Source organism: Myzus persicae, unplaced genomic scaffold, assembly GCF_001856785.1.
Source record: "Myzus persicae strain clone G006 unplaced genomic scaffold, MPER_G0061.0, whole genome shotgun sequence".
In the NCBI taxonomy this organism is placed as follows: Eukaryota; Metazoa; Arthropoda; class Insecta; order Hemiptera; family Aphididae; genus Myzus; species Myzus persicae.
In genome coordinates this window covers 125,943-149,602 of record NW_019104040.1, presented here as the reverse complement: position 1 = coordinate 149,602, position 23,660 = coordinate 125,943, and the positions used below count along the sequence as shown (strand labels likewise).

Genomic DNA, 23,660 nt, shown 5'->3' with positions numbered 1-23,660 from the left:
AATGCTTGCAGGTATAACTGAAACAAAAACTGTAAGATGATTGCCGCAATAAATTTCCAAGAGAGACGTTGAGTTGAGGCTGAATAAAAAAATTATGAATAAATGCCAGAGGAATTTCTATTGTGTGGGCTAGTCGTGTAGAGTGTTGTACTTAGAAGAGTTATAATATCATTTTTTAATAGGTATTCTTTCCATTATCCTTTCTCAATTATCCATCATTAAACGCCCACATATCTCGTTATGACTTATGAATATTAAAATCGTCTGTGAACATTATGACTATATTCTATGATGTAGGTAGAGTGTTGATTATTTAAATAAGGTCACTGTCGTCAAAATAAGTTTGATTTGATAAATAAATATTTAAAACGATAATTTATTGTAATCTGTGCATTTTTCTTATGATTGATTCTTAATTAAATTAGATAGGCATTAGAATATTAGATAGTACCTGGAGATATTATTATAAATTGGGATACACCAGGATGTTTGGCGTATTTACACTTAAATTGTCATTAAAATGTATTTCTTGTGTGTATATCATATTATTTGTTTGCTTATCAGTTCACTTTATTTGTATACATTTCATCGAGATTCAGTTGATAATTGTTTTGAATTTGTATGTTCAAGGATGTATGTTTTCACACAATATTGAATATTGTAGATTGCCTAATTTATCATAACAATCGTAATTTGAACCAAATCCACCGGTCAATACGTGATGAAAAATAAATCATGTATCGTGGTGATTAAAAAAATAATAAAAGGTAAAATATTTTTTATTCCCGGTGAATAGTTTATTATGATTATAACAGATGTTATTGACTACAAAAATACAGATGATAAATAAACATTGCAATTATCTTGGAAAAAGATATTAGATCCCAAGAAATAGGTAACTTGTGTTAGTAATAAATTATAATATACCTTTGGTTAATATGTACAATATATCTCGATAAGAGAGGGCCCAAAAATATTATGGTTCCCCCCCCCCCCCTCCCCCCTGAAATTCAGGTTCGCCGCGACAGACGTACACTGCTAAAAAAAACACTTTATCTAATCAATTATGACGCTGAATTATTATTGCTAATTTTCGTTGATGTTTGATTGGCTTACAGATCATCGGCATCGTGTCCGTGTTCTTCATATGCGTGTCGATCCTGTCGTTTTGCCTGAAAACGCACCCGAACATGCGGGTGCCGATCATCAAGAACATCACGGTGAACACTTCGCACAACACGACCGCCTGGGTGCTGGACAAGACGCAGACGAACGCGCACGAGGCGTTCTTCTACATCGAGTGCGTGTGCAACGCATGGTTCACGTTCGAGATCATGGTGCGGTTCATCGCGTCGCCGAACAAGTGTGAGTTCGTCAAGGCGTCAGTGAACATCATCGACTACATCGCCACGCTGTCGTTCTACATCGACCTGATACTGCAGAAGTTCGCGTCGCACCTGGAAAACGCCGACATACTCGAGTTCTTCTCCATCATCCGGATCATGCGGCTGTTCAAGCTCACCCGACACTCGTCCGGGCTGAAGATCCTGATGCAGACGTTCCGGGCGTCCGCCAAGGAGCTGACGCTGCTGGTGTTCTTCCTGGTGCTGGGCATCGTGATATTCGCCAGCCTGGTGTACTACGCGGAGCGCATCCAGGCCAACCCGCACAACGACTTCAACAGCATACCACTCGGCCTGTGGTGGGCCCTGGTCACGATGACCACCGTCGGTTACGGTGACATGGCCCCGAAAACTTACGTGGGCATGTTCGTGGGAGCCCTGTGCGCGCTGGCCGGTGTGCTCACCATCGCCCTGCCCGTTCCAGTCATCGTTTCCAACTTTGCCATGTACTACTCGCACACGCAGGCCCGGGCCAAGCTGCCCAAGAAGCGGCGCCGGGTGTTGCCCGTCGAACAGCCCCGTGGGCCCCGGCTGCCCGGCCAGGGCCCGGCGCCCCAACAACAGATGAACCAGCCCGGGTGCGGCATGGGCGGCATCGGCGTCGGCGGCGGTGGCCACGGGCCGTGCGCCGGCGTCGGCGGTCTGCCGCCGAACGTGGCCGGAGCGCCGGTCAACACGACGGGCGTGCCGGCCGTCAACCGGCGGATGAACGCCATCAAGAGCAATCATCCCAAAGACGGGGCGGGACCCAAAGTCGGTGAGATATCAAACACGTGGTTATGGCCACGCTCGCGCGACCTTTGACGTGACTTTTTAGTAGTCTCCGTCGGGGTCGTCGCCTTTATCATATTATTTATATTACTGAACCTGTAATTTAGGTATTATGATATATATGTTGTGTTCCTAGCTGTTCCTGTCTAGGGTGCTTTGGCTTTTGCGCAAAGCTTGTGTATGTGTTTTTTATAGTTTTTTTGACGTTGTGATGTCATTTACGCGTGGTCTGGCAGAAAACTGGCGAACTTGCAAAAAGGGTGTGAGGCATTCTCTTACACTATCCCAAACCGTTATTTTTTTCGTGTCTAGGCAGGTTTGGACCAGTTGAAAAAAAATTGTATGTACAAATATGTGCAGAAAAATTTTTGTTTTCGTAATACTGTTAATTTATAACATTTTACTTTTCGTTTATTTTTATTTTCATGGCAACCCTTTTCATAATATAACATTTATATGCAATATTGTTTGAGTACAGTTAAAAATGCTAAATTTTCTTTTTAAGACTATAAGAAAAAAAACATCTCATTAAAGCATATTAAATCGATCGATAAATTATATTTACTATATAATATTTTTATTAGGGTTCACCGTTTAATCTCTGTAATTTGCTTGCCAAATTTCCACCTTAGTACCCTACCCAACTATGATATCGTTATCAGCCACAATTAGAATTTAAAATACAATGATGTTTAAGATCTATGCTCAAATACTCCATACATTATCTGCGATCTGTGCATGAATAATACGAAATAACGATAATTTTCAATAATTAACAATTATTAGGTCTTGTATTTTTATGTAAATACATATTTTTACTAAAAAATGATGGTTGAGTGTGTCTGCTACCTATAATAATAGTACATTAGTACGTGTTATGTTATTGAATTATTTTTCAATTGGTCCAGACGTAGCTTACTCAGACCCTGCACGACAATGGCTATTTATGGGGGTCGGAAGCCCATCCCCATCACATTTTATTAAACTCTTTTAGCGTTTTGTGCGTTTTATAAACTGTTTTAATTTATCGAAAAACAAAAATTCGAATTCAATATGATTATCACTTTAAATGTAGATAAAAGTAATAGTAGTTATTTTGTTACTACCGAATTCAAAATAGTTTTTTGGTTTGTCATCTCAAAAACAAAATTAAACAAAATATAATTCATAAATTCCATCTGAGGTAACGTAAGTAGGTATGGCCGTTTGAACTAGCTAGTTGAAATCGTTTAATTTAAGTTAGTTGCGCATAATATTTCCATTTAAATTAAATTAATTATTCACAAATACCCTACCAAAGTTCTTATGGAAGAGACGTTAAGTTCTGTGGTGGCACTCCTAATCAAACTGTCTATTTGCCATTATTGTACTTAACGTCTCAGTGTACAGTATAATGGCTCTTAAAACCCGTGTTCCACAACTCTGTGATTTTAAATCACTGTGATGATTAATGAAGACTTGTAAGACGTTGGATCTGCCAGTGCCATTGCTTTTCGCATTAATTACTGAACGGACTCGGCGAGTTTAAGAACACTTTTCGTCCAAAGCGTAGATTATTGAGACAAGAACAAAAGTCTTGATAGTAATAATATTATAATTTATGAGGTATAAGATTATTTGAAATTAAAAATACATGAAAAAAAAAACGTATATATATATATATCGTCTAATATTACGCTCTAATTAATGGATGTATTAATCATCGCGTGTATCTTTACGATCTAAGGACGAAAAACGTGTTTTTAAATAAGCAGCTCTGGTTCAAACCATCTCTATTGCTAATCATGCGCTTATGAATTGTGTGTAATGCTTACAGAAACTGAACCCGCCACGAGGTACTAATCGATAATACACTCTGAACATAGTAAAAACCAAACAAATCAACAACGGTATACATAATACAAACACTATACAATTACACACATAATTACAGTTTTTTTTTTCTATTCGCACCACGGTGTTTTATTTGGTTTTGTTGAGTCCAATATTAAAACATTGATTCGTATGATAATACGATAGTAGTTTCGATTGCAAAGTAGGAACCCTATATAAAAAGGCGTGTGTCCATCACAGCACCTACTATATTGTTAAATTGATTTCATTCTTGGTTATTTTAATAATGATATTATACTTGATTAAATAATTAATTTTATCACCTATTATTTATTTAGTACAATTTAGTGAAAATAAATGTGTTTTAAGTGTGATTATTGATCATACTATCATTGAGTCAATTAGACGGGTATAATAAAAATCAGTTTTTAAAGTCGCTTAATATATTTTATAACACATATTTAGCTCAGAGCTAATATTATTATCGTTCAAGATATTTTGACTAAAGATATTATTTTGACCTTAAACCTAACTATACCGTCATCATGATGTCTGCGTTCGTGTCAGTTACCTACCTAGTTATTATTATTATGGTTATTAATTTTATTTCAAAGAAATGTTATCGGATTGAACCATATCTGGAGTGTAACAAGATGATTTGACGTGCAGAAGAAATATATTTTCGAATTTCCAGACATATCTCTGACATAATAATATGACGTCTTGAACTCCAATATATACTGTTTGACGACGAGAAATCGTATTCTACTCCAATTGGCCGACGGGACCGAAATCATAAAACGACATGTCATCTAATTTCGAAAATATTAATGGAAGCTCCGGGATGTGTGATCGAAATGCCGATCGCCACATCAACTGATATACGTCTCAACGTGGATAGTCCCAGTGGATATTAATGTCAATGATATTATTATATTTTACACTCATTCGGCAAATATAGAGCCCATCACAATTTACCATCTCGTACCGTAATAATAGTAATAACAATATTATTCGCATAACCAGTAGATAAACCTATACATATTATGTGTTCTTCGGCTATTAATCGGTCGATGGTCAACTTGACAGTTATTATATATGAAACGGATTTGTCGACAACCACAACAACCGAAAAAAAAACAGTTTTGTTACGTTTTAAATCATTACCCAAAGTATACCACTAGTTAACTCCTACTTGAGTAGATACAATATCTGACATTTTATTTTTTTTGCGTCGCACTCAGCAATATTGATTAGTAGTGCGATTTGTATTTTCGTCAGACTTTGCTGTATTTTTTCTTTTTTTTTTGAATTTGTCTGCGATATAGGTAATATTATATTTACATTTTAAATACCTATTTAGTTTGGTCATGGCCGGCTAGTCATTCCATCGTCGTTTGAACATCGCAAACTCACCCTTTAGAAATGTACCAATATAATATCCTTTCATGTCCCCCCGGACGAGAAGTAATAGTAACGCACACTAATAAGAGATAAATTACAGTTCAAAGGTACCGTAGTTAGAGCAAGTGATGCACGTTACCGAGAACACACGCCTTTGCTGTAGATCTCCTCACTGAAAGTCATTTTGCATGTGTACATTTATGACTCTGCGAGCATCTTTCGGAGGCGCTGTGACTTTTCACATTAAGTATGTTATCCCAAAACATGATTTTATGTTGTCACGGGAAAAGTATTAATTCCAGGGTTTGTACAATAATTATAATTATAATATATTGTTATGGTCCAAGCATTTTGTCCTGAGAAAAAATTTCAAATGAGCTGAGAAGAAAAAAGGAATAATAAAAACCATAAAATATAATTGGAATAAGGAAACAAAATTATGAGTATTTTAAAATTTTAAAAAAAAATGCCCAGTAATATGATAGTAGAATGGAATAATCATTTATTTGGTTCTTGTAGGTAGGTACTATTATTATCAGCAATATTTTCCATATATTTAGGAGCTTATAAGATATTATGTTTTTTTTTTTTTTTTACTATAGTAGTGTGTAAACATTATTATTTTCATAAAAATTATTGGCTAATGGGTATCAACTGTGAAAATTCTATGGAAACATTTTGCACTCGTTTCTCTCAACAACAAAAAAACGTACAACATTTTATATGAGGGGCAGGACTGGGGAAACTTACGTGAAAATAGCACTGTTGAATTTACGGATGCATATTTTTGTATGGCGTAATATTTCAATTCAAAATATTAAATTATTATCGTCGCTGAGGAGATTTCTCGAAAATATTAATCCGAAATAAGTGTTCTTCTTATCATCTAAGGTTCGGAAATACCGATACAGTTGATAAGCTCGATGAAGACGGATGGAGTGGAAAATTCGAATATAGGGCCAATAAGACATATTATCACAATGTACAGTGATAGAATACGCTGAGGCAACAATCACGGGGTGAGGTTGACTTTTTTTTCCAAGCCTCACTTTACACCCCACGCCCTCCACGTATGGTTCTGTAGAGGCAGTGGGGCGAACGTATTATATAAATGGAAAAGTTTATAAGGAACTCGTAAACCGACGTGTCTGCGGTGGTGTTTTTCATTTGCAAAAAAGGGACATTGTGCGTATAATGTACGTGACACTGTGTCGATTGAAAGTCACTGTTTTAAAATAATTGAAAACGGAACGTACGCAGAGTAGGTACGTATAGGCTGTGAAACACAACGCGATATTATGATATACGTACATTTTATAAAAAAAAAACAAAACCGGCCGAAATAAAAGGTCAAATCAACTTTTGCACGTACACTGCACCGATGCCGTGCAGGCAGTGGAATTACGTGGGCCGTAATTAGGGTATGCTATGTAAAATGAATCTTGTCGTGCCTGCCCATTTATTGTACATTATCTGCAAATGAAACGGCACCGTCGCACTGGAGCTGATACTAAATCAACACGTAGGCTTATGTCAAAAAAAAAAAATAATAATAATTACGTATTGGTGTTCACTTAATTAAAAATAGCTTTTTTATTATTATTATTATTATTATTATTATTATTTGATTTGAGCCAATATTATTGCCAATATAATACTGTTGTAGGAACAGAGAAAAAGATTTTGGAAATTATTAGATTGATAGCTGATAGGTATAATTCAAGATAATTTTTATCAGGTCTTCTAAGGTGTTGTATATTTGTATTGTGCTTTACGCCATCTTTAGATTTCTGAGTTTTAATCAATAATTTCCACATAAAATTACATATTTCAGGCCACATTGTAATACAGTGCTGCTACCTATGACCAATATTACGTCCACACACGCAGCGATCGACTGCGATCCGTAAGACAATGCAATCATTATGGTCATTGTCGAATAATTGCATAGTTATTCGTTATTATTTATTATTATTTATACACATTTTTATATTTATAAAGGTTGGTTTACGTTCCTGTTTAGGTATTTTCAAAATGTATCGAAATAAATTTTTCCCGCACTACTCAGCACTTAATTGCTAGGTAATTATTTTTACACGTTCCTATAATTAAGTGATGTACCTAATTGGGATCTTCGGGTTTCACTAATTACATTTTAAAATTATAGATACAAATACGTAATGCGGTACGGTACACCAGTAGTTGATAACGTACTCTTAGTAGATATTAAACGGGACAATCGACTCTATAAAGAGAATATAATATTATTGTTCAATAAAAAAAACAACGAACGTCGTCGTTAATTGCTCAAAATAAAAGTTAAATCAATACCTACAATACTACCATTTAGAAACCTTTCAGAAAAATAGTGCTGCTCTTTCAGTTGACATTTGCATAGTATACATATATATATATATATTATAAAAAACGAAATTAGTTGGGGGCTCAGAGGGGAATGTCATTGTTGACCTGAAAAGATTTTCCGAAAGTTTCCTTCGGGGGAAAAATCGCTCTTTACTCCCTGGGCCCACGACGATATTCATCCACGTTTATTCATCCAGGACCGCCTTTATTGTTCGCGACGTGTGTAATTTATTTATCATAATAACGCAAATATTGTTAGCTATGATATGATAATATATCGTTACGAAGGTTATTGTTTTTGATGTAGCTCAAAAGGATTTCAGGGCGGCTACTCAGGGTGCAAATTATCGAGATATTTATAATTCAACGTTTTTGAACGCGCATAATATAACGTTCTGTTTAAACAACGCCATTTATCGCCATCGGGTAATTGACGATTCAATCAAATATTCATGTTAGCAATCTTCGCCATTAATGATTGATATTGTGTAAACGTTCGACATAAAAGCGTATACATAACTATTGTAATATTGTCTCACGTGCAAAGTTCGGTAGTACGTTCCATAGTGCGCACATAATATACATCATATCCAATACTTGTATACGTTCCTTTTTATGTACCACGAAAAACTTGCTGAAAAGAAAAAAATGTATTTAATTGACTTTCCTTTTGTTAGAAACGGAGTGTTTAGTTTGAACACAATTTCACGTTCAACTTGTAACTCGCTGTAATTTCTTTTTTCATTTATTCGAAACGCAATAATAATATAATATAATCAACTCGGCGTGCGTGTAAATGTGTAATAATGTGATAGGTACCCTTAAACGAGTCGCAATATTATACGTTTAAAACTTAAAAATAAATATTTTTTAAAACATTAACAGTCACATGAAATTAATGTGTTGCATTGCATAATACGAATTTGTGCACATCTGGACATTTGGCTCGTGAAACACCATACAGTACGGAGATATAAAGTTTTGCAATCAATACTGCATGCAGCTGTTTACTCTGAAAAATATACTTAATGACGTTGGAAAAAAAACTTCTGGGTTGATAAAGGGTCATTAAGGTCGTAACTATCAATCTATTGTTTCAGTAAGACGTGAAATAACAGATATTATGTTACTAATATTCAGATACTCGTAAAACACATAATATGCACACAGGAGCTTATTAAACTTTCACTCGCTCCCTTTCAGTCTGTTTTCGATCTCATCATTGACGGTTTTTCGTACTCACCACGAGCCACTCTATCTCCTTTTGCTGCTTTTGAAAACTTTGCAGGTATTTCCAATCCATATTTAACTTTGTGTTCGATTTTTTCAAAACAATAATTTTTCAAACTTACAGTTTGCTGTTTCGTTGTTTTGTGAATCTGGAACTCGACGATTTTGATTTCGGTTTTATTCAGCACGACCGATTAAATTGAGTCACCTGACGCGAAATTCAGCATTTCATATCTCCCGTTAAATCTTAGAAAAGCGTCTCATTCTGAGTGACATATCCATTCAAAAAGTTCGGATATACCTTTTTTGCAATTCTACCGCTGCTAAAATTTAAAGAAAATATTCAATATAAATTCAATATTTTAGGACGTCTCGACTAAACCGTGTAATTCATGCCCAACATACCCAAACTGTTTTAATGATAATATGAAATCGAAATTAGTGATACGACTTTAAGAAATCATTGACCAAACGTGGTGATACATCACTATACGACTGTTGCCGACATTGCAGTACCTGCAGCAACCGGGATTTCGCGGAATCGGTGCACGACATGATAGAATATGACGTTGATGGAACTCAGCGGAAGTCCATTGTTTCCGGTCGGGGAAGTGTGTTTCGTCAAAAAGCGGTGACGCGACTGCGCGGTCTGTGCAGATGTGCGGGGAGTGGTCGTATGAAATCCACCGGACCGAATACAAAAGCAAAGCCATTTTCTGACTTCAAACGCAAGCCCTCCGCCCATTGCCGAAACCACAATGACCGAGACCATAAGATAATGATATTATATTATTGTAATATAATATAAAATTAATTAATTAACTCTCGCCCGTGCACGGTCGCGCGCGCGCACACACACGCACACAAACACGCACACACACGCACGCACGCACTCACACGGTGCAGCGCACGCGTGAAGTTAAGTACGCGATTTCGGCCCGTGAACTGTACAATGTGCTGTTGATTACCGTGTTTTTGAACGCGGTCGATAGTATATGCGTAGCTATATATGTATATTATACGTGCGAGCGTATATTATTATTATTATTATTATTATTATTATTATTATCATGTGAAGTGTCCTGGAGACTTTTGAAAAGATACTACTGCCGGTGCCATTGTCTCGAATAAACGTTGTGTCGCCGGGCGCCGAGTCGCCAAATGAACCGTCAAAAGCACTACAAAGACTGCACACACGCTCTGCGCCCCATCCGAGGAGATTTATTATCCGTCCGACTGACGTCCAGACGACTCGCATTTTTTTCCCGGTCGGGGGAGGGGCGAAAAAAAATTGTTAAGCTTTCGTTCGGGGTGTAAACGACCGAAGTCGGAACTAAAACTCGCTAGTACCACGGGCAGGGGGAAGGGGGGTGAACGAACCTACCCCTAACAGCCGGCCGTCGGTGACTTTATTTGCGCCACGCAGTTGATTACTGCTGTGACGCGTTGCTCGTCCACCACGCCGAAAAATTCCTGTGCAGCCGACATCAATCTGTGTCCCCCAAAAATGTTGTAAAAAAAAAAAGGGTTTTGGTCATTATCGCACCAACCGATCTAATACCAACTCTCGCAGAGAATTTCCGTAAAAAATAATCTTAATTTTTTCATTGGAATACGGCCGAGGTAAAAGATGGATGGACGAAGAATGAAAGCTGAACGATATTTCACTGGAACAATAAAAGTTAGTAATTTGGATGTCTTTTGTACAATCTAATGGTATCATTAAGTACTTCTTTATATACTACTACAAATTATAATATAAGAACAGACAAATCTCCTCTGACGATAAACCTCACTAAAAAAAAACGTGTTCATACATAATATTACATTCGTAAAGTAATTACATATATCTATAATAGAACAAACAATTTTCTTTCCACAAAACAGCTAATATTATTCATGCGGTTTTCCGTGATATTTCTGTAAATGTTTCTTTAAAATTTGAATATTTGCGTAAAATCATGACCATATTTTTTCCAGATACCACGCGGATCTGTGTATTGAACTACTCGATTCAAGAAATTACCGTAATAGTCGTCCGCGAGTGCTGAGTAGTAGCCAATGTTTGTGCAAGTTCGAATAATAACATGATTAAATATATTTTTAAATGAATGTCCTGTTACACTAACACTGTGACATGCAGTCCGCGTGTACATCACTCGGTCTTATAATATAATATAAGGAAAGTTTGCGTTGAACAAACATTATACGAGCAATGGGGTCTTAAAGATAATTAAATGTTAGTAAAACTACGGGTAACTAAAGTTCTGAACAGAAAACTGACAAAAATACGTCTTTTGAAGTTATATTAATTTCTGCGTTACGTCACCTCTGTTGGAGTAGGTATTATACTATACAACACTCGTCGGAGATTAAATACCATATAAAACTGCAAATATTTGTGTGATAACGTGATCGATTATTTTGGCTGGTTAAATCATGTCCCAGTCAGTACCTATACAAATGGTTTATTTCATTCAATATTTTATTGTTGGCTAAGAGACCAACAGTTTTATACTTTTATGCTATACAATTTTGCAAAAAAAAAAAACAGTTTACGACTACATTTTAAAACATTTGACCTCTTGTCAATTTTTTTTTTTTTGTCGCACCTGGTTGGTTTGATTTTAAAAAACGGATTAATTAACTAAACTAATCCATTTAAAGATATTTTGAATTTTTTTTCTGTCCTTTAAATTGACTTGTGATGTGGGGACATTTTGTTTTTTAGTAAACGACATACGAGATTTCATAGTTTATTATTAGAATAATATATCATTTGACATAATATATATACGATAAAATTTAAAATATTTAGATATAATAAGTAGCAACAGTAGTATAATATTTAAATGTGTAACAGTTTGTGTTCAAGGAACGTTTGCCGAGGTAATTATTTAATATTGTATAATATTTATACATTTACATATTTGTGTACACTTATTTAACAAATAAAACGTATGTATAAATGTATAATACATATTATATTTTTTAATTGATAATACGAGTCTTGGATAAAATGTATTGAGAACATTTAATTCTGTCAAAAGGACGAAGTAGTGGCTGTGACTTATGATGGACGAATAATAAAATAGTCCAGAGAAGCTCGCGCAACGCTTTTAAGAAAATCTGAAAAGCAACATTTTGGTTTCTTAGTCGCCCATTTTATACGGGGCTTACGACTCATGATGCGATTCGCAGTGTAGTGCAGCCAAAAATGCCAACTGGGAGGCAGCTAGAAAGTCTGTATAGATCCTTATCCTTATTACTTGAATAAAATCGGATTCTACGTGTCGATTGTTCGCCTCTCCGGTCATCTGGTATTGGGACATGATAATATTATGATGGTAGATACATCACACATTTTCGTGGGGTAAATCATCACGTTCTAATGACGATTTCTAGCGGAGATTACACGGTTCAGACCGCACTCCTTCAGAATATTTTGTTCAATGTTTATCATAGAGTTCCACACTAGTTTTTCCTCGCGCTTCAGGAAACTGTATACCCATACTAAGGTGATCGAAGTTCTACCTCTTCGCAGTGTACTAACTGAACTCGACTTTCAATCAATACGTATTTACTGCAGAGGGTGTCGGCAGGAAACTTTTGAAACTTTTTCACCACTCGCCATATGTGTCTAAACTCCATGGACGCAAAAAGATAAATAAACAAACATCTAAGTCAAACCGACACGTGTGCCTCGCCGCGCTAATTAAAATCTAATGTACATTAATCCTCTTAATTCAACGTATTTTAATAACATAATTTACTAACGAAAACACGGCTGATGGGAGGGGGCAATTTAGTCTAATTAGCTACCCCTCTTCCACGACTACGCCCCTGAGATGTTTGTGTGTCGTGTTATAGGTACACGTTAGATACAGATAGTGTTACTAACAATTGTTGGATAATATTATGCAAATAACATTAGCTAACGGTCAGATATTTAACAACGGTGAACACATTAAACGTCGATTAACGTTGACCGGATATAGTTACATTAACTAATACCTATCAGATAACGTTTCAACAAATGTAATAATATGATTAATTAATAGTAAACGTCTTATGCCTCACTCATTTACAATGTTTCGGGTACACCCATAGGACTGCGGTTCGGTTACAACAGAAATTATAGACCTCGATGATTTTTTAATTATTTTAGTTTAAGTGGACCAAATTGTTTTGTCAATAAATAAATAATCGTAAGCACTGAGCATTCCTAATTTTTTTTTTTATGTTTTCTAATCCATCGTTAGGTATTCGTTGTTTGTCTGCTAATACAACGTCTGCCAAACACGTAGCATGATTTATTTTTCGCTGTTTTAATTTATTTCACCCTGTAAGTTGAATACACCGATAAGTGACACCGTCGAAAACGCAGTGTTTTTAGCTCAACTTTAAAACCTGATGGATTGAATTTGACATTAAAACAATTGTACATAACAATAAGCAATATATACATTTTCAATTAAATGAACGCATTATGATATTTAGTATATAATAATATCATCACAGTTTTCGGTATAAATTCTAAGTAAAAATGTCAAATTATTGTTATCATTTCGATACGCTGTTTCGTCCGTATCCATATTTTACGGGATTAAAATCATTTTCGTCCCCTATCGATTTCACACGGCTGTAGATTTCGATTTTATTTCCCTCGACGACTTGGACATATATTTGCAGTTATTTCGTCGAGGGAAACTATAGCGACAACAGACGGTCACGACGAACGGGTTCGACTAAATTACGATACAGGGGCTACAGAATTTATTGCTGAGTTCGTTTAATTTTACGTTTCGTGAATAAAAAACCATGCCCATACCGTCTATATTTTACTTATACTTTTGCGTGCATAAACTATAAATTATAACACTGCGTGTGATTGTGATTTAGGTACTTATATAGTGGGTACAAGGTAACACGAACCTGTGAGATTGTATTGATCAAAATATTTTTCCTTCTCCTGAGTTAATTATATCATATTATATAAGTATGGGTGCTACAATTATAGTTACATGTCACACGCGTCACCACTTTGGTTCACTTTTACCGAGCATAAACGGACAAATAATAATGTATTTGAATATAGTTCATACATTTTATACATTTTCAAAGGAGCGGTGAGGATGATTTGGCAAAATAGTCGTTTCTAAAATTATACCTTATAATAAACAAAAATATAAAATATTCAACCAGTAAGTGTGTGATCATTATAAATAAATAGTGAACACATACATTTTTTTTTCAATTAAATAAATAGTTTGAGAGGTAATTGTTGAATACACGTGTACTGATGTTATCTTCTTTTTGTAAACTTCAAACTTTGGTCGTCAGATGTTAAAATTACATTTACGATCGACCTGAAGGAAATAATTACAAAAATAAGTTTTGGAGTAATTGTAAAACACAAGAACATTAAATGGCAGTCCTCGAAAAAGACACGATATTTTCAAAAATTAATTGACGCCACGTCCCCATGATAAATATATATATATATTTATATGTATGATATATCTGTTACATTTTTATACTGCATTACGTGTATGATGTAAACTTTATGGGGGAGACCAAATAGTGGCTATCTGCAAAAAGCTCTTGTACACATATTTTATTATATGAAGACTGAGACGCATAGTTCGTGAGTAGAATATATTTTGCTGTATCCGACTAAAGAAATCGTTTTCATTAACAATTATTCCGGAAACTATCTCGGTCCACGTCTCTTTTCGCGAACACAAACTTTGACAATATATTACTTTTTCTCTTTTCCGACGTCCACCGGAACCCGCTCAAACCGTGTACATTGTATATAATATAGTATTATTATTATTATTCACAATAATTTTAAAACTCACGATGGCTTTCGAAAATAATTTATACAGTTTTTCCGATCATTCGTCAGGTGTATAATGTTATGGTATACAGAAGAGGATGTAATAAACATCCTGGAGACTCGCTATGCTTTATAGTAGATGTCAAGACGTGTGCTTCGTCAGCGAATTTATCGTAGGTCACTGTAATAATGGATATGATCAATTTCAGGTCAATGATAAATACGACGAAAAACGGAGACTGACAAGTCCACGTAATTTTAAAGATGTTTTAATATAATATATTTTGTTTACTATCAGTAGCTCAGTTTTCTATAAGTAATAGAGATGCAGTTGACTAGACCAATTTCTTCTAAATACAAATCTCATATTATTTTACCTATATATACCTTTTTCTTATATTATATTTATATTGGTCTAAGCACGGCATCTATTAGATGTTTTATATGTTTTTTACTGTGGAAGAAGGTACGGGCACATACCAACACTTATGTGTGTGTCGCAAAGATTTTTCACTAAAACCCGTATGGTTACCCATCCGGAGGCGAAATGATACCAGCCGATGCCTGCACTCAGCAACAAAACTGAGTACAACCACCGTGGCCACCAGGCCACATACTAATTAATAATTATTATAATATCATATCATTCCGTATTTTTTTTTTTTTTTGATAAATTTACATGTAGTTATTGTTGTAATAAAACTACTCTTCTGCAATCATGTTTTGTGTATCGTTTATATATAAAAGTTCGGTAAACGAAGGAATAATATTATTTATTATAGATACAACTCAATAATTTTTTTTAATCGAAAAAAAAATTATAAGTGTATGAACTCTCAATTATTTAATTGCATGAAAGAGTTATAGATGTCTTGGAATTATTCAGTAAAAGTACGAATAATATGCAAAGTAGTTAAATAATAATTATTATTTATGGCAGCGGTTCCCAAACTTTTACGACCACGGCACCCTTTGGACAAAGTTTTGTGTTTCAGAGAACCCCAATATCCCAATCCCACTTTTTCAGTTATTTATTTAAAAAGCAATACCTCAAAAAAATGTTACCTGATTGTTGTTTATTACAACCAGTTTAAAAAAAATGTTAAATCAAAACTTTTCTTATTAAAATATATTTAATTAGATTTTATATTATGTACAATAACTTTTAATATTTTTAGCTCGAATAATGGAACTGTAGAATGGTTTTATATTGTTCAGATTCAAAGTAAAGTAAACCCAATATTTTATAGCACTAGGAACTATTATTGGGTAACTAGTATTTATAATTGTGTAAATAATAAAATAGAATTTATTTGTGTTAAGTTTATTCAAGGTTATTTTTATTTTAAGCTCAAAAAAATTAATATACAAATATAAATCGTCAAAATATAATTGTTAAATTTATAATTTATAATATTTAAATGAAATTGATTTATTAAAATCATACCGATTGATTGTTTCCGCTTTATATTGTTGTACTTTTTGCTCATTTTTTCGTTATCAATTTATAATTTTTTTTCTTTGGGACAAGTTTGTCGCATGTACACTGTCTAATTTAATGAAGACCTCACTCAGTTTGAATTTCATTTATAACACTCAACCAGGCCCAAACCATTGTAGACATATACTGGACATAAATCATTTTAAGTAAGTATTTCTCAAATTGTGTATTACAAAAATGAGATCAAAAAGTGCTATAATATTCTTGGTCGAAAAAGGAAAGTAGTTTTAAAATATTCGGGCAAAAGGCGACATGAGCGAAAAGTGAAAGGTCATTTTTGGGGCGAAAAGAGTCCCGCCCCTATTATTTAGGTGAACTTTTTTTCGGTTAGTTGCGGTCAAAATTAAAAATTACGCAGGTATACTAATTGCGGCCAACAAAAAGGTTACGTACTAGTTGCGGTCACTCGACAAAAAGGTTAGGTACTACTCTATAGTTAGTATCCTTGAGATTGTCCCACGAAACCCTTTGGTTCCCTTGAACACATTTTGAGAATCGCTGCTTTATGTTACGCGTATAGGCAGGTACACGAATTCCAAAAAGAAATTCTCGCAATTGACATGGTCGATCTTGGCTTCTATTTGTCTTTTGATTATTTTTTTATGTTTATAATTCAATGACATAAATATTAAAAACTATTTCACATTATTGCTAGGCTAGTATTGATTTATACCACTGGTGCGTTGTATAAATAAACTATTATATAGTTTTATAAAAGCGCCTGTTATAAATTCAATAACGTGTCTTACGAATGTATTATAATATAATATACGGGTAGGTTCATACCAAGGTGTAGAATGTTAAATGCGAACATGTGAAAGATAAACAAAATAATAACTTTATTATAGTCTTATAAGTTATGATGTATTTTATTAAAAGTCCATACGTAGAAATAAAACAAGCTCTATCCAGAAACTTTAGACACATCTATAGTGGCCCGGAGACATTTTTCTAGGGGGGGGGGGAGGGTAAGACAAGATTCGAAATTGTATACCCAATGAATAATACATTATTAGTTCGATTAAAAATCACTGTAGCTGAAAGAAGAACTTTAGACGGCTTGAATGTTACCCGAAATTATCAACAATTCCACAGTACAAAAATTGCCATCGTATGCATGACGACTTGACCTATTGTTTTAGTTAAATCTAGTCCAAAAGTCGTTCCATGTCGGATGTATCTCAAGAAACGTCGACAATTACAGAAAAAAAAATTATGTTTTCAACTTTTTTAATACCGATTTCTCTTATCGCATCATTGCATATCAGTAGGTACACATCAATACAAGACAATTTTGAACATCATGAAGAACACGTCTTAATGTCCTATACTCTAAATATAATTATTAAAATGTACTCCTGAATTTAACACTGACAATGTTCTTAATTAAGATAAGATTTATCATTGTTATCGATTAAATCATAATACGCATCAAATTTTAAGAAATAATTATAAATTACCAAAAACCTTAGCCCGTAGATCTAATATCAGAAATATATCATTCCATTTTCCAATATTAATACAATTTGAAGTGCGATAGTACCATAATACATTAATTTATGCATTTGACACGAGTAATTAAATTATTTTAGGTACCTATGAATTAATATAGAATGCATATCACTGTGAAAGAAACTAATTAATTATATCAAGGTTCAAGTCCATTACGAAATAGCTTGATTAAATTTTAGCATTCGATAGAGCTACAGATGACACTATGATACGTCATCGGACAAATAATTATGTATATTAAATACATACATATATATGTATATACTATACATAATAAAATATGTACAACAAATTGATTTTACGAGTTTCATTCGTCTTTCAGCACTGATGAATTTACAATGACTTCCGAGAAACAAATTTTTATTTTTATACTATTTTTTTTTTTTTGCAAGTCGCGTAGTGTCTTATATTTTTCTCATAATTTTATTTCAAACAATTTTTTATACCTCAGCATTTTTCATAAATCTACATCTTTACCGAAAAACGAATGCCATACATTTGAAAAATCATAATTTATTTGGCTTGGGTACCCTGCTACGCCCCTTGTCATCTAACAAGCGTAGTTAAAAAAATGTTCCAATTACCAAAAATAATCTTAAACAGTATTATATAAAATAAATATTCTAATAAGCTACCCATTATCACCAAACTTCAGTGAATAGATGATTTAAATTTCCAATTTATTTACTATTGTTGTACGATTTTTATTTTTAACAGTATAACCTGTACTGATTTGATTATAAAACATACTTAATTGCATCAGCACATTAAGAGGGCGCTACACGTCCAACATTTGATTGTTAAAAACCATTTCGAGAGTGAAAAAACCACTCAGGTTATAATATTATTAAAAAAAGATGGTACTTACTGGTTGTTAAATCAGATTTTCACCATTACGAAAACTTTGAATTTTCATTCAATACCGCTCTTACAAATAAAAATAAACGATGTTGCACAGACAAAGTAATCTTTTTTTAATAATAAAAATGTGGTTTTGTAAGTTTATCTGTAGCATTCTTGTTTTCCCGATAGAAACCATTTTTCTTAATATTATGAAATTATTGTAGTTATTTTTTTAATTTTTATAATTAATCCTACTAAAATAATTCAAATAAATCATGCATAGAAAAATATGAGTTATTCAATTACATTTTCTATACATTGGAATCTTCACCATTAATCTGCAATAATTATTATCAATAACGAAACACCATACTTGATTCCGGAATCATAAAATGGTTATTATGTCTAAACTACCAACATATTCCATAAAAGAGTAAAACAGAGGAAAAAACAAGTAAACACGAATAACACTAATTGAAATGCACATTCATGAAAAATGAAGTACCTATAATAAGTTTTTATAGGTGCCATCTGAATTTGGAAAAATGAAAAAATAAAATTTAGTAAAACAATTTTGTAAAAAATATTAATTTTATATATTACAATTAATAACATAATTGATAATTGTAGTAATGCAGCTGATATGTTATAAACTAAGTTGCGGAATGTTTTGCATAGGTAATATAATAAGTATAAATATCAGAATCGCAAGAACACTGCAAAATTAAGACTACAAATATCTGAACTAAAATAAAATTTCTTTTAACGTGAACAAAGCAGTCACGGTAAAATGTCGACACAAATAAAGATCTCCCCATATCGAATAACAAAATCATTCCGACGCATACATTACGAAGCACAGCACTTGGAGAATATCACAAACATGGTGAAATAAAGAAAAATAATTTTTCAAACATACAAACACACAAAGAAAAAACCGATTTTAAAAATAATAACATTATGATAGTCAATATAAAAAATTATACCAACATACAAAACTTCAACCAAATATTTTAATGAAACGTTCAATATCAATAACAATATTGCACCTAATAATATCTTACAGTTAATTAATTAAATTTTGAAGTGTTTTTATTTTAATATTTTATCGTATGTTAATATTATTTTAAAATTTTTGCATTCATGTTTTTCATATTTTATTTTATGTTTGGTTATTAACATTAGAGTAACCCGACGGTGACGAACCACGTCCAACACTAGTAGGTAGTTGCCATTTTTATTTTTTAATTATGATACTCTTAGTAAACTCGAGGCTGTACCTAACCCTCATTTCCTTTTTTTTACTATTATTTACAAATAAACCATAATATTTGACAGGACGGACCCTGCAGTTGCCTAACGGGCACTCAAACCCCAGTTTTGGCATGAAAACGTTTGGCTCGTATTGTATCAGTCAAAACCTTTACAACAGCTCCGCGCGGGTTTTCCCGTATAACAAGAACAAATAAACGATATAACAACATTTTAATGATAATAATTATAATTATAATACAAATAATATACCTATACCTACACCTGGGTACAGTACTCAAAATGTCTAACGCAATCCGTTGGCCTCCCCCCCCCCCATCTTGCTCTGGTCCGTTTAGAATCTAAAACGCGCCCGTAAACGAAATCGTAATTTCCGAACAATGTAAAATTTAATTCGTACTGTTCACAGTCGCGTGCCGTTATATTATTAATAAATTCCATTATAAAATAATTTCACCGTTCGAACGTCTTGTCAGCGCGTGTGCTGCATGTGCCCGAGGAGAGGTATGTATGTGTACCTAAGCGAGTATATAATATAATACATAATATACGCGTGATATGGTCGGCAAGGTGGGTCAGGGTGGGTTAGGTGGGTGCCCAGGTGGGTACTGCGGGCAATGTTGTACTACAATATGTATAGTACGCAAATACGGGAAAATATTATTACGTTGATTTAATATTATTCGCTCTAGTCATCGCGGTCGGACGAGATAAACGCGGGTCAGGTATACTTGTCGCTTTTACTTAAATGACGACAGTCGATAATATTTTTGCATTACATTATTTTCTGGTCAACCGATCGCCATTGATACAGTAACACTAGGTACATAGCCCATCCTATAATAGCGATATACATTCAGACACTCTATTCTTCTACCGTAAATCGATGTTAAGTCCTATAGCTTTATGTCTAGTGAGGTTTAAAAATAAGTATACATTTGATATATTTTGATATTCTTTATCGCGGTGATGTTTAGCTGGTTTCTTGTTATTTTATTTTTTCATATTAATAGCAACCCTTTATTTTTAATATCATATTGCAGAATATTTTCAGACAAATATTTCGCTTTAGAATGTGAAATTCAAAATACCTAACAGAAAAAAAATCGTCACAACGATAAAAATATTTTTGTACAATTATTTGAGTCGCAATACATTTTAATGCGTGCATAAATGAAATGGAAAATTTTAAATGTTCATAAATACATCGGTTGATTGAAAAACGGAAATATAGTTATGGATTCACATCTCGAACTCAGAAAATTGTAGTTGTGCACGTCAGTCACCCTATATTGCGTTCACATTCATTTCAATATTATGTGCTTCTGTATTTGTCATATTATGATAATATTGCAATTATACTGTTCTCAGTACGTTTCAAATTAATATTTGTACGACAACAATTCCGGAAAACGTCTAATAAATAACCATCTATACTTCACGAATGTTAAAGGTACAATATTGTATAAAACCATAAATGATGTTTATGTGATTTTTTATGTTTTTTTTTTTTAACCAAATGCATCCTATACGCCATTAAAATACTTTGTAAATATTGTTGTTAAGATTGATTTGAATATGAAACCACAGAACTATGTAAGAATGTTACAGCTCATTAATTTTAACTACCAAATATTATCTGTAATAGTCATTGAAGCTGCTACAATATAGTATTATAATATATTTTATTGTATTCAATCCAAAAAATGAAACGTCTAATTATAATCCAGAATAACAACGTACCGGTTTCACAGGTTTTTGAGTATAAATTTGTATCGCATATTTTTAGATTTTTTTTTTGTGCTTCTTAGATCTCGTAGTGCATTGTTGCTTTATTTTATGTGCTTTTATCGTAGTTTTATATAGCTACAGCATCTAAACTCTAAAATATCAACCGTCGCATCGATTATGTGCGATTTATTTTAAACACACCTGTCCTAACTCATTTGTACACGTGTACGCAGCCTCACACAGTGTTATTGATCGGTGCATTATTTGTTTTATTTTTCATCAAATTCCGAATGCAGTTGGCGTTGCAATGACGTTGAACCCGAACGGAGTGGGAGTGAAAGCCGAACCGGTGATGTCCACAGGTGTCGGCGGCGTCGGCGGCCCGAGGAAACAGTCGGCCACGAAGACGTGAATGGCCATAATGGCGGATTGCGGCGACGGCCGTGGTAGCGGAACGTTTATTCTAAAATACGAGTGGAAATCGAGGATCAAAAATCGTTTGTTATTTTTTTTCGTTTTTAAGTTTCATTGTTTTTCCAAAAACAAGACAAAATACACTCCCGTTACGATATAATAATAATATGTATTACCCATGATATGATATAATATAATTTGTATTCCGAGTATTATTATTATTACTATACGACGGCAGTTGTAGGTATGCTATCTATATTTATAACATTATTATTGCTATTATTATTATTATTATTATTAACTTTAGAGAAACTCCAGTCCTGTCATGATGTACAAATTTATCTTTTAATATACTATTAAACTGCACGCACACACAAAAAAACGACCAAAACACGACCAAGTAATGTGTATGCATTAATATTTCTGACCAAAGATCCACGACGTTCGGAGGTACCTACACGGGCAGCAGCCACTACTTAGTAGGTAGTTGGTATAATATTTGCGCCCCCTCCCCCCCCTCTCATCGTCATCGTTAGAACAATAATATTATAGTACAGCCTCTCGTTGCCATTGTATGCGCATCGAGTAACACGTGGTGTAAATATTTGATTTTTGATTTTTTTTTTTTTACACAACATTTCGTTTTTGTTAACTGTTTCCTCATATTGTTAAAATTAACTTATAATAATACTGAGATTAACAAATTTCGTCACTCCCAAAAATATGGTCATTCGGCTGTACCTATATAATATTATGATACGTAAGGGGAAGTTTTTTTTTACGTGAGACACTCATAAAACGTGAAATTGTTTTTTTAACTGTGTAAACGGTTATGATTAAGTATTTATATATATATATGACTTAAGAATTAACATTTTTATCTTGCCTATAATGTATACATACATAATATTATTATTTGTTGCATAATTTTGTTTAGATTTTGTACTTTTTTTTTAAATTTAGTGGTTAACCCTCGCTACTCTTGCACTCGTCTATGATTTAGTATCGTAACTGTATAATCAATATCAACTATTGGTCCAAGTATAGATACCAATCATTTTGTACGTATAAGACATAAACATATATATTCTTTGTCAGGCGAATTATTATAGTCTTCTCCGGAATATTAAATTTAAAAAAGACGAGAACATAATATTAATATGATAAAAATATAAGTTGATTAATAGAAAAAATTAATATGATATAACCTACTTCAAATTAAAGGATATTTTTTACGAACAGTGTCTTGCGTCACGTAAAAAAATCGCCTCGTACATGTATTTATATAATATTGTGATATTAGATAGCTAAATATTCATGACGAATGTATCTTTGATTATAGTTGAAATGGACTTATGTGGGCCATCATCAACGGTGGTGGGACCTGTACCCAAAACAATATTATAATATACGTATGTACTAAAATATAATATTATGTGTATAATGTATAATATTATGCGTGTCGTTGAATACGAAACAGCTAAACAAACCAAAAATAATAGATTTTTTTTTTGAAAATATCCTTATTGTGGGATTTGTA

The 23,660-nt window shown here is 33.5% G+C and overlaps 1 protein-coding gene across 1 annotated transcript in view; it reads left to right on the top strand.

Moving 5' to 3' along the window:
• The window catches only part of LOC111037914 (potassium voltage-gated channel protein Shaw-like), a gene marked incomplete at its 5' end in the record, with an annotated part of 30,964 nt that extends 8,217 nt beyond the window's left edge, over positions 1 to 22,747 (top strand). Inside the window, 2 exons of the mRNA XM_022320758.1 lie at positions 1,119 to 2,160; positions 22,003 to 22,747. Of these exons, the coding sequence (XP_022176450.1) occupies positions 1,119 to 2,160; positions 22,003 to 22,118 (1,158 nt within the window). The remainder of the gene's footprint in view (positions 1 to 1,118; positions 2,161 to 22,002) is intronic.
• Between the last annotated feature and the right edge of the window lie 913 nt (positions 22,748 to 23,660).